Consider the following 13146-nt stretch of genomic DNA (forward strand, 5'->3'; position numbering starts at 1 on the left):
AACAGTTACTTCTTATTAGTCAAGGCTTAAATGCACTTACCACTAACTGGGTTCCAGAGTTGGGGTCTGACTAAAAATGGCATGAAAAATAAATTAGTAAAATGAATGACGATAAGCACAATGATATTTATGATACTAAAGTTTAATATTCCATGCAATTGTATTTATAATAGCACAATTCAGTACTATAATAAAACGATATCCATCCAAATTTCAAATAAATTTTGGTGCCTATCAAAATTAAGTAGAGTTGTCAAAATGTCAACAGTATAGAGTCAAATTTATTCATTCACGATAACAAATATGTTTGTAAATAATACAGTGACACACTGCCAGGTTTCCAGTAGAGAGATATGAATGAGACACAGTTGCTTTAGAAATTGTAACAGATAAAACAGTCAACGCTCAATGCTTTGGGACTGTGAGGGCTCTGAAGTTGAGTTCATCATGTGCTAAAATGTAAGTTTACATTTTCTAATTGTTTCCAACAGCATCCTCTAAATAACTTAAGAGGCATATTTGTGTTCTTTTTTATCCTAATTCTTTGTTTAATTAAAACATAGCTAATTAAGAATATTTATAGGATCTTCAACTTCAGACTCTTTACAAAATAGAAACTGTTTTACCCAATGATTTTAATTGAAAAATCACAGCATCATAGTATTTCCAGCACTTGTGAAGACAATGTGCAAAGAAAAAGAGTGAGCAGGTGAGGGCTGAAGGGGCGAAGCAGCAGCAGGGGCCCTGGATGGCGGCAGGAGCAGGTGTGACTGCGGGGGAGGGGTCAGGCCCCCGGGGGGATGGGTGAGCAAGGGCAGAAAGGCTTAGCCCTCGGTACAGAAATAGAAGGGATAAACCGGCCTCCTGTGCTCTGGAGGAAGCTCAGCACCGACTGGGGAAAAGTGACATCTAGTGCTCGCCGAAAATAATCCACAGCCTTCTAACCAAAATAGGACCTGAGGGACAGTATGCAGTGACGGGCTGGATAACAACAAGAACTCCCCAGTTCAAAATCCAAGCACATTTTCCCATGAAATTCTCCTGCATTTTTCCTCCAAAGGCCTTTTTTTTAACTGCCTTATTTCGTCTCAAAAAATCCCTGTGGATTCTAATTAAACAGCGAGTCTCTAAGGCTATCGGAATCAGATGTCCAAAGGCACCTCAGAATCCAAACCGCATCTCCTTCAGGTGAGAAAGCAGAAGAGACGGCAGCTGGCTTCCCAGGCGGTGCCAGGGGTCTCGGTTCTCCCGTGAGCGCTCAGAGCCAGCACGCCCGCTGGCTGCCCAGCAAGACCAGGGGCCGGGGACGCAGGCATAAGCCCAGCACCAGACAGGTCCTTCTCTTCCAGAACTCGCTCCACGTGCCCGATGTCCCGTAAGCTACCTGTGCTGACAGGTAACCCAAAACACCAACTGTTTTAATAATTCTGGAGCGAATATACCCATTTAACAGGTGAGAGAACTGGGCTGTAGACAGATTCTTCCTCTCTCCACACAGGCTCTCCAGACTATAAAGCAGCTGAGCGCCTTAATTTGCAACTCATTTCTTTGCTGCTGCCCTCACGTCAGCCTCTCAAAGTGTGTCTCGTGGGACATTTCGGGAAGCAGAACTAAATTAAAGTTGAAACTTAAAAAGCCACATCTATACAGACATGTAGATATAAAAGGTGGCCACTCCACATACATTGTTCGGTGAAATAAGCATACTTTTCTAACTTGGATCCTGTTAAAATGTTCACTAGGAAACATATCTCCCGGTAAAAATCAGATAATTCTCCATTTTAAAATATGTGAATCTTGCTTATGATGTCATAGACATCACCAGAAATTCCACAACTGAATCAAAGATGAGTCAGCAAGGATGAGAAACAGGTGAGAATATTATAAAGCAATGGACAGCCATTCTGGGAGGTTCCATGCTGAAATGACCTCACACAGGAGTCCCCATCTCTGAAGGGATGACTAAGAGGCTGCATTATAAAAGGACGTTTAAAATGACGTGCTGTCTTCTCCCCTTCGCTGGCCAGTTCATCACAGGAAGCTGCACATTGCTGGCTCATGCTATGTCATGCTTCCAGCCCCTTAGACTCGAGCGGAGTCGCTCTTTAGAGACAGAAAAGGTGCTGTCAGAACAAACCAACAGCAGTGTCAGCACGAGAGCAGGGCGCCCTGAGTGCCTTGTACCCACGAACTCTACACAGGGACACGGGGAGCCAGGGACACGGGTGCGTGAACTGGCTTCACTTAGGAAATACATACAACAGGGAACAGCTACCTAAAAGGGAAGAGGAAAAAGAAGCTCCAAATACCGAGCAGGAGACATGCAAATTGGGCCAAATTCCCATGATTCAAACAAACAGTCATTACAAAGAAGGTGTTGCATTTTTGACTTCAGAAAAAATGTTTACAACTAGAAATACAACGGGTTTAAGACAACTTTCTTTTTTGTCATTATTTTCCTAATTAGAAGCACTGAGTTCTCTTGCTTAACTGAAATGATTAAAAAACTATGCATATTCAATGATATTATGGATAGTTATTCATAAAAAAATTAATAATTCTGCAAGGTTATCTGGACCCCGATGATTCAAGTAAAAATTAGTGGCTCTCAAAGATTCATAGTGTATCTATGTATAGTGTCATTTCCCATTACATCTTTAAGCCATGATTGCGTGCTATGACTGTTCAACTATTTAAAGACAAATGTGTGAGCAGGATACTTCACAGACCCATTTTAAATGAATTAAGAATCTGAACCTTCCCATACACTGGAATGCAGTGGAGCACACCTTGTTATTTGTGAAACCAAAGTTATTATTCTTGTTCTTAACAGCCTCTCTATTTTTATTCTGATATTTGGCCTCCAATGCTGACAAAATTCCTCACAAGTGCAATTCACACAGGCTGTACCATAGAATCAAGGTTCTTGTTACAAAGAAAGCACTGCCCACATCTTGAAGCAAACTGGGGAACTGCCCGCACCTTGACTGAGCACCCAGATTTAGTGCCTTAAAGGGATCCGCGCTTGGCACACTGCAGAGTATTTCTTTGAGGACTTGCAGTTGATATTTTTTTAAAAACTGAAGTTACTGCCAATAACTTATCAACTGGGTCAGTTATGCAGATGGTAAATCCACGCCAATTCTTCCACTGTAATTACAATCGCTGTAAACAAGACTTGTTGCAAGAACTCCTCAAGCAACACACCCCATTCCTAACGCCGGGAGGGCACCGTTTACAATTCCCAGCAGTAAGAAGACAGAAAGCCTGTCCCTCTCGAGCTTCCCCACACCCTTAAGCAGTTTACTTCCAACTACTGCCAGCACATCTTCTACCGCTTAATGACCGTCTGCAGTGGCTGGAAAACTATTCATATCACAAAGTACTTAAAAAACAAACAGGCCACTTCACACAAAATTTAAAGGTTTTGTGGAAATATCCCAGAATGGTATAACTCGATGGAAAAGGCAACTCTCTCTACACAGATTAAAAATAAAAATCATACGGAAGATACGACTATTACCCTAGTTCGCAGCGTTGTGACAAAAGAATTTAACAAGCCTTCAACCTATGGCCTTTTGAAAGATTTCTCAGGTATCCTAAAAGGGTGGCTGAATATATCCCCGGTTTTCCACAGTCATTCATGGGATTGGGGAGCTAGCGGGACGCAAATCCTACAGGAACAACCATACTGATCTATCAGCTGGAGAGCATGCAAGGGCTGGGGCAATAAGCTGCTTTCTTAAACTGTTTCCAGAACACTCGGTCGTGCCGGTGGTCGTGCCGGTGGGCGGCAGCTTGAAGGTTTCCAAGAACTCTGAGTTTTTGTTTGAGCCAACATTTCTGTTTTCTCTCAATCCGTAGTTTAGTTATTTAAAAATAAGAGGGTGCAGAGGGAGCTGTTTGGGGTAGGGACCAGAACAGACGCCACACACACTGAGGAACCGGTGTCACGAACTCGGCGCAGATGTGGTCCGGTCAGCGGCCGGGCGCGCAGGTGGGAGACCAGCCCCGCGAGGCCCCCAGGCCCGGCCCAGCTCGCCTCCGGAAGGCGCCGCCGCCACCTCTGGGTGGGCAACTCGGCAGACCTGGAGCCGGCGCCCGGGGGCTCCCCTCAGCACAACCATGTGACCACAGGAAGAAACGCGGAGCAAATCCCAATCCCCAATTCTGGAAAACCCTGGTTGCCACAGAGTAGGAAGCCCCTGAGCCTGCCCACTCAGCCATTCAGGACCTTAAACAGGCCAACCCCACAAGTTTCCATTTAGCACACTGGGGTAGGGGGAGAAAGAGCGGTCAGGGGGTGGGTGCCCAGGGTCCCAGGGTCCACCCGCCCTCACGAGCCCTCCCCGGAGAGACGGAAGGGGCGCGGGGTGAAGAGAGGGCGGGGAGAGATGAGGCGGCGCAGAGAGGAGGGGGCGCCAGGTGAGGAGGGGGAGTCTGCGGGGAAGGGGGCGAGGGGAGGGAAAGGGGTCTCCGGGAGAGGAAGGGGCGCTTGGAGGGAAGGGACCCGGGAAGGGAAAGGGGCCACGGAGGAGAGACCGGAGCACAGTGGGGAGAGGAAGGGGCGAGGAGAAAGAGGGGCGCAGAGGGCCCGCACTCACCCGCACGGGCACCAGCAGGCAGCCCGGGCGCCCGCGGGGGGCAGCCGGGGGCAAGGGTCCCTCGGCGCTCATAGCCGCCCACGCGGCGGGGCCGCGCTCCAGGCCGAGCGAGCTCAGCGCCGGGGCCCCGCGCGCGCATCCAAGGGCCCCGCGGGCGCCGCGTCCGCGCCCCTCTCCGCCTGGGGCTCGGCTCGGGCTCCGGCTTGGCGGGCAGCGGCGGAGTCGGGGGGCGGGGGGGGCTGAGCTCCGCCCGCCGCCCACGAGCACCGCCCACGCGGACCCGCCTCCGGGAGAGGAGGGGCGCTCGCTCCCACCGGGTTGGGGACCCGCGCGCAGAGCGGGGAAAGCGGGCACGGCGCGCTCCGCGGTGGAGAGCCGGTGGGAACGCTAGGATGGGGGGCTGCCTGTGGGGGTGCTGCCTGTGTTTCCCACACAGAGCCGGGGCGGGCGGGGGTTACTCCCACCGGGCGGGGGCCCGAACGCACACAGGCTGGCCGGGGGAGCAGGGCGCTCCCTGGTGGGCGGGTGGGAGCACTTTGATGGGGCGGGGGTGGGGAGGGTTGGGGGGCTGCAGCTCCTGCGGGGCGGGCGTAGAGCGCTGCCTTGGGCTAGGCGCCCCCTCTCGGTCCCTGCTTCACGGTTTATCTGATTTGAGGGCGCCCCGCTGCCCTCCCCGCACAAGGGCTGTCCCGGCCCGCTCGCCTTTCTCAGGTGTCTGGGGACCCTCCCCTAGGGGTCACCCGGTCACACCAGAGCTGACGCAGGACGCTGGCGACCGCCCGGCAGAGGAAGGCAGGCGGAAGCCTCAACTCTTTCCCTCCCTCGCCACCCCCAACCCTTACCCCCCACCCCCAAGCCTGGTGGCTCTGGCTCCTGCGTTCCTCTAGAGTCAGCCCAAACCTGCAGGGACCCACCTCCCGGGCGCGAGTGGTAGTCAGACACTAGCTGGTCCGGCTGGTTCCCTTGATCATTCAGGTTTGCGCCAAAATGACTCTCAGGACAGCAATACAGGGTTGTGTAGACTCAAATCATCCTAATCTAAATGTAAATGATATTTAGTTTGGGATAAATCTCAGGAAAAATACAGAAAAACACAAGGCCACCACCGTTTTCAAAAGGAGAAAAAGCGCGTGCTTTCCTTCCTTCCCAATCCAGTCCCCTGTCCCCAGCGCTCCCTCAGGGAACCTGCGCGCCCTTCCGTCTCAGGAACCCGCCTCCTTGTGCTCCAAGGCCAGAGGCAGAAAGCTGAGGTCCTGAGAGGACACGACCCCTCCAGGGCGGACGCCTGAGGTGTGGTAGACAAGATGCTGTTTTTTCTGACTTCCGGCTTTGAGATGTAACTCACATAACGTTGTGTAAAGTTCGGGTGTACAGTGCGTTGATCTGATACACGTATTTCAAAGTGGTCACCGCCGTGGGGCTGGCTAACGCCTCCATCAGCTCAGGTGATTCCATTTCCTAGTTGTGGTGAGAACGTTTAAGATGTGCTCTCAGCGACTTTCAGGTATATGACAGCCTTGATAACTGTAGTCACCATCCGCACGTCGATCCCAGGACTTACTCATCTGCCGGATGAACGTTGTACCCTCTGAGCAGCATCTTTGCACGCCCCCCAACAGCCCCTGGTACCCAGACTTTACTCTTGTTCCTCTGATTTGGGCTTCTTTAGATTCCACCTGTAAGTGAGATCTACAGTATTCGTATTTCTGTCTGACTTATTTCAGTTAGCATAATGCCCGCACAGTCCATCCATGTTCTCACAACGGCAGGATTGCCTTCTTTCCCATGGCTGAAAAATATTCCATTATATATATACACATATAATATATATACACATAGATATGTACACACAGATATATACATATATGAGTATGTATCACGTATATACATATACACAAACATACACCCCCCCCACACACACACACACACATCTACTTTAACCATTCATTCATTGCTGGACACTTAGGTTGTTTCCATATCTTTGCCACTGTGAATAAGGCTGCAGTGAACATGGGAGTGCAGATATCTCTCTGAGACCCTGTTTTCATTTCCTTGGGATAAATACCCAGCAGTGGGAATGCTGGCTCACATGGTGGTCCTATTTTCAGTAGTTCGAGGACTCTCCATACTGCGATCCACAGCTGCTGCGCGAGTTTACAACCTGCTCCGACTGCCGAGCTGGGTTTCTAAGCCGACGTTCCAGCCTCTGCCCTCCTCTGCGCCCCGCCACCCGGTACAGAGATCTGTGGGAGCTTCTGAGCGCTCGTGGGTTTACTAGAGTGTGTGCTCTTGAAGCACAAAGATCAGGCCTTCGCTTTACCCCTGGCAGGGTGCCCTGGAGGAAGTGAGTTTCTTGGATGAATTGCTAAGGAATATTGTACTATTTTTTATTTATAGCAAAACCTAAAATAAGAAAAAGAAAGTATGAGAGATCATTACTTGAAGTTGCATTAAAAAAAAATAAAGAGTTCCTGGCTATAATCTGAGAAATTCAAGGTCTGCAAGATACACAGAAAGTGTTCTTCTCAGTTTCCGGGGAATCTACTCCAGGATCCAAAGCGGGGCAAACGGTCGAGTGTCAGATTTGGGGACCTGACTTTCGTTCAAGTTTTAGTATTAAATTGTTGAAATAATACGGAATACTTTTGTTTTTTCACACCAAAGTTAGCTCATTTGTAAAATATTTGGTTTTACCCAAAATTTTCTGGAATCCTTTCTCCCCTGTAATGTTCTGATTCTAGCTCCTGGTGCCTCGGGTGGTTTGGGGCTGCCTTTGAAAAGCTCATTAATTCGAGCTTTCTCTGTAGCAGCTCTGCTTTTATGCACTTGGTGTTGGAATTGCACGTAAGGGTTGTTTTTAAAAAAATAATGGGGCTCTGACACAATAATAATAATGATAATAAATTGTGAAACACTGAATGTGCTGAAACTTTGAGAGGGAACAACCTGGTGTGAATTTCCTCTGAAATTCTGAAACCCAACTCTAACATTTTCAAGATGAATATAGACTTCTTTCTGAGATGGGTTCAAAAATGAGTGTAAACAGTGTCTTCTTAATATATTAACTTTTAGTTTTGAAAGAATTCCAAATTTTTCCAGAAAAGTTGCAAATGTAGTAAAGTAAAAAGAACTGTTTACTCTTCATCCAGTTTCCCAGCATCGCTTGTACTGAACACATTTTCTGTATGTTCTGTTTCTCTCTATAAACAGATGACTTTTTTGAAGCACTTGGAGAGAAATTTGCAGACATGACATGACATCATCCCTGAGTATTTCACACGCATTTCCTAAAAATTAAAGACCCTGTGCTTCACATTCAGAACATACACATCAAAATCTGAGAATTATCATTGACACAGTAATGCCTGACCACTTTCAAATTGCACCGATTTCCCCAGCAGTATCCTTCCATAGCAATAGCACCTACGTAATTGACTAACTTTTCCCATTTCCAGCTTTCGCTTCTGCTTCCAGATCCAGTTCAGGATCACGATCTGTCTCTTCGACTCCTTCCTCTCAGTCTCAACCGTTTGAAGAGCGTAGGCTTCCTCTTAGTTTGGGGTTGCCCAAGGTTTCATCACTCCATCCTCTTCTACCTTTTTGGCAGGGATATCACAGAAGTGACGTGTGTTATTCACAGTTCGTCGTACCAGAAGACAGATGATGTTACTACTAACTTTGTCACTTGGTTAAAAGTGTCTGACATGTTTCTTCACCTTAAAATTAATTGATAAATATGAGAATTCATTTGTTAGTAAATAACTGATTAATGAGCGATTAGTATAAATTTGTGTTTGGGTTATCCAATTCTATACACGAGAAATCATCCTAAATTCCGATGGCTCAGAACACCACTAACGATTTATTGTCTCACCCGTCTCTGTGGATCAGACACTCAGGATTAGCAGACCTCTCAGCTCTGGTCAGGGTGTCTCAGGAGCTGAAGCTGCATGTCCACCAGGACTGTGGCTCTAGGAAGGTTGGGCTGAGCCTCCAGAACCCTTTTCCAAGGTGACCAACCCAGCTGGCCAGCGAACGCGCCCTAGATGCTGTCCTTGGGCCTCAGTCCTCCACCTGGTCCTCTCCACAGGGCTGTGTGTGTGTCTTCGTGGTGTGGCGGCCGGCTTCCCCCAGAGCATGTGGTTAAACAGATCGAGCTGCACGGCTGGAATGGCCTGGCCTCAGGAGGCACACGCCGTTTCTTCCACTGCCTGGATACTGCGGGTCAGGCCAAGCCGCCCGAGTCAACGGGGAAGGACAAGCCTGTGAACATCTGCAGGCATCTCTGGATCTCTGGAGGTCACAGTGGAGGCTGGGTTGCCATAATAAGTTATAAATGGATATTTAAATAATCCATGGATGATTCTTGGTTGAATCAGTTATTGCTGTAATTGTTGCCAAAAGATGATTTTATAGTTTCATCTTTCTCTATTCATTACTTGGTATTGTATACTAATGTATTTATTTATATCAACGTGAACACATGGTCTCTATTTTATTCAGTGGGTTATATGCCATTATTATTTTCATGCGCAAATTGTGCCAGATTTGGCCAATTAGAGCCCCTTTGAGCTGACTCCTGTGTCCTCTACGTGTCCCCATATCCTCTGAGGACTTCCTTATTTTCTATTCCAGGCTCAGCTTATTTTTTTCTACCCCGTTCTCAGAATCAGTGTTTTCTCCCAGGAGCCCTGAGTCTTTTCAGTAGAGAGTGGTCTTAGAAACTAGAATCTGAATGCTGAATGGACTCATTGTATGAGACTTCCAGTTCCTCCTAGCAGATAGAGCCATGAAAAAGAATGTATGTACCTATATCTCTATACTTAACTGTCTATGTATCTTTACAAGTTCATGTTATTCCTTTGTTTCTGGAGCAACAGGGCAGAGTTCCTTCCAGCCACCCCTCTCTGCACAGCTCATCTCCCTTCTTCATCACTGGTTGCCACTATCCTCAGTCTTATTTATTTTTTTACTCAGTCCCCTTGTATCTAACCAAGGTCTCAGTAAGGCGGCCTCTCAACTGGACATCGGCTCAGCTGGCCCCAAACACACAGGCTCTTCCCAGCACCCCCCCACTCACACACAGCAGGCACCAACCAGGTCCTGTCATCTGCCCTTCTGCGCACAGGCAAGTTTCACCTAGCTCCCGCCTGGCTGTGGCTTTGAGAACTAGGCATCGAGCCACACAGGATCCTCCACCTCCAGCTCCACTGTGGCGTCACTTCTCTGTGGCCTCAGTCCCTCCAGCTCTGGCTGCTTTGGTAGCTTGGAACTCCAATTTTTATTTCCCCAGATCCATGGGGCTGCAGAAAGATCTAAGCTGAAGTTTCTGCTCCGTTTCTCGACCCTGCACTGTTTATAAGTGGGCAGAGTCCTTGATCAGAAACTCCAGAGAATGCCAGGATCACCTCAGAATTCTTCCCTTCTCTCCAGTGTCTTCACCCCGCAAATTCTAGTGGCATGGTTCTTCTCTCACACGTTCGAAGTTTATGTTGTAGTGCAGCCAGCTTCTGTATCGCTCCTGTTCAGAGGGATGGTCAGACACAGGTTCCTCCATCTTGGCTACAAGCAGGAAACTCTTGCATGTTTTTAAAACTATGTTTGCTACAACAGAAGTATGTTTGTATATGGCATAATTTCTTGGTTTTGTCTAAACTGTGGAAATTCAGTAAAGGGTAAAAGAATCTATTAATTATTAAGAAAAAGAACATAATTTGTGGTCATTAACCATATTCCTAGTCTTAGGCTGTTATTTCTGTGAATTATATCTAAAACTCACAAGAACTGTTACTAAGGGCAATTATCATGTTCTGCATTTTTCATATAATAAATTTGACGGAAAAGGCTAATATTGTTTTGGAAATTTGTTGATATTTATATGCTAAGGAGCTGACGTGAATACTATTTTTGAGACTTTTTCTGAAAGATGACATTGTCACATTATAAAGGACGGTGTGATATAATCCACTAATATGCTGCTCAAGGAGCGGGAAAAAGAAGAGAAAAAAAAAGAAAAAGGAAGTGAAGGGTGCCACAGCAATGCAGCAGGATTATTGTAAGAAAATCTCTCCCAGGGGAGCATGGCTGTTGATGGCATTTGGGAATTGGCTCAGAGGACCCAGCTAGTGTGGGCCTGTGTGCCCTCAGGCCTGAGCGACTACAGCACATGCAAGAGATTTTAAGTCATGACCAAGAAAGGGTTTTAGGCAGGTGATCAATGAATGTCTAAAACTATATGTAAATATTTACATCTTTTACCACATTTAATTTTCAATATTTTTTTCAATCAGTCACATATCCAAAAACTATAGATTGATTGCTGACCAATATCCAGATGCTTTAGTAGATGCTGGGGACGTGATTAATATAAGGCCATCTGGTCCTCACGGAACTCAGAGTCTCGTGGATCACTTACACAAAATTACTACCTCCCTTATTCGATGGATTATTGATATTTTATTACCCATGGAATAAAAATGTCCTTCACAAATTAGGTTCTTCACATGCATGTGTTAAATGTTCTTAGAATGAATAAATGAACTCCTCAGTGGGTACATCACTATGTCCTTACCTGAGGAGGAAGATTTGGAGAAGACATTGAATTATCTACTGGGCCCTGGGGTGTTCACATGTGCACCTGCATTTTTAGAATGGTCTCCAAATAGAAATAAACCATGAATACATTTAGCCCTGACTCATAACCAAGTCCTCAAATCTTATTTTGAGTTATGTAAGTGTACAGAGGCTCTGAGGAGAGCATTAGTTTCTGCACAAAGATGCTTCGATTCTCAAAGGCTTAAAGAAGATGAATAGAAATATTTGAGCAACACTATATGATTCTCCTCAACTTTCACTGTGATCAATATAATTATAAAGTTATCTTCTCATTTAATGCTTTCCTTTTCTTAATAAGTACATTAGAAATGTATAAAGTATATGAATTTTGAGAAGTCTAAATTTCGGATTTATTTTTTTATGGAAAATTACTTGTAATCCACAGATTGTTATTTATAGCAAAGTGCTTTCATAAAACACCCAGCTACAACCAAGACATATGGGGTTCTTTTGCTTCATGATTTAATAATGTGGTCATTCATTCATCTCATCATTCATTATTCATGCAACAGTGCGCACTGAGCCCCTGTCATATATCAGACACTGCTACACGGGAGAGGCACGATGGCAAGACGAAGTCCGGATGTGCCAGTCACTGTGCCGGATACCACACAGGGCTCGTGAGCAGAAAGAAGTGATTCGGCCTGAATTAGCAAATGAGTAGGCAACGCCTTAGCATTCGCTCCACTCCCCTCGCTCCAGCTCCCAGGACCCCATGGTTCTGGGCTCTCTATAGTCCTCCCTGTGGTCCTCCACCCTCCAACCACATGGACTAGCGGCTGCCTTCAAGACCCTGCTCCCTCCCACCCAACCTCTCACCCAACGAGGGCCTCTGGGTGGGCACGCGTGTCTCACTCTACACTTCCAGTCAAAAGGCTGCCGTGTCTTCACTATCAACCACTGACCCTCCCTCAAAAGAGACTCAACATGTTCATTCTGCTTAAACTACAAAATCCACTACCCTCGTCAGGCCCCGACAAGCACTCCTAACTTGCTCCCAGTCTCCCCGTCACGCTTGCCCAGTGCAGCCGCAGCCCTGGTCAAACACACCTGTCCACCTGTAGTGTCCCTGTTCCCAGACCCTGAACACTGTGAGACAACAAAGCCATGCCCACTGGTCCCAGTTTCCACTCACGGTCACATCCCCAGCAGGCACTCAACCACGCCTGGGGGTCACCACCCTTGCTGGTGAGTTTGCCGTCCCAGTCTCTAAACGACTTCCCTCCTTCTCTCCTCCCCTCCGTCCTTGCTCTCTCTGTCTCCTGTTCATTCTATTGCAGACCTTGCTCCCTAATTCAGAGAGCAGAGACGACTGGGTAAGAACTGCCTCATCTGTCTCTCACCACACAATCGAGTCGACCACTTTCCTGCCTCCGGGGATCCTCCTGCCCCCCTTTCCTCTGAAGATAACCCCCCAGCTGTACTGTGCACCTGTCATTCTGCCTCCTCCTGCAAGGACCCCTTCTCTCTCCTTCAGCATTTTTCAGACCCTGCTAGAATATTCTCATTCACTTAGGAATACCTCCCAGGGTCTCCTGCATTGAAAAGAGTAAACCATCTCTTCCGCTCATCCTCTGGAAGTGTCGCCCACGTCAGCTCCCTGCCAATCAGATTTTGGGAGAGTGAGTTTCGGCATCATGCCCACTCTCACCTCCCATTCCTCTCACTCCTCTCCAACTGGCTTTATCCATCGCCCCCTGCTCAGCCTTGCGGAGGTCTTGAATGAAATCCCTATTACCAAATATTAAGGGTCCTGCATACATCAGGTCAACCCTCAGTGATTTTCAAATCGAATAATTCATTAATGAAAATGATTACGTCCTTTGCAGTTGCAAGCTGATCCTCAAAAAGTTAAAACCATAGTTATTTTTCCCGGAGAATTTAAGAAAGGGCCTGATGGTCATTCAGGCGTAATCTAGACAAAGGT

The 13146-nt window shown here is 47.2% G+C and overlaps 1 protein-coding gene across 4 annotated transcripts in view; it reads right to left on the bottom strand.

Annotated features, from left to right (window-relative positions):
• Positions 1–4822, bottom strand: part of SNTG2 (syntrophin gamma 2) — a 321809-nt gene extending 316987 nt beyond the window's left edge. For 2 of the 4 annotated variants that reach the window (XM_070571862.1, XM_070571860.1), the window contains exon 1: positions 4605–4822. In XM_070571862.1, the coding sequence (XP_070427963.1) occupies positions 4605–4676 (72 nt within the window). In that variant the 5' untranslated portion in view covers positions 4677–4822. The remainder of the gene's footprint in view (positions 1–4604) is intronic. The other 2 variants (XM_070571861.1, XM_070571864.1) reach the window with 2 other exon arrangements.
• Between the last annotated feature and the right edge of the window lie 8324 nt (positions 4823–13146).

Source organism: Equus przewalskii, chromosome 14 (genome assembly GCF_037783145.1).
Source record: "Equus przewalskii isolate Varuska chromosome 14, EquPr2, whole genome shotgun sequence".
Classification (NCBI taxonomy): domain Eukaryota; kingdom Metazoa; phylum Chordata; class Mammalia; order Perissodactyla; family Equidae; genus Equus; species Equus przewalskii.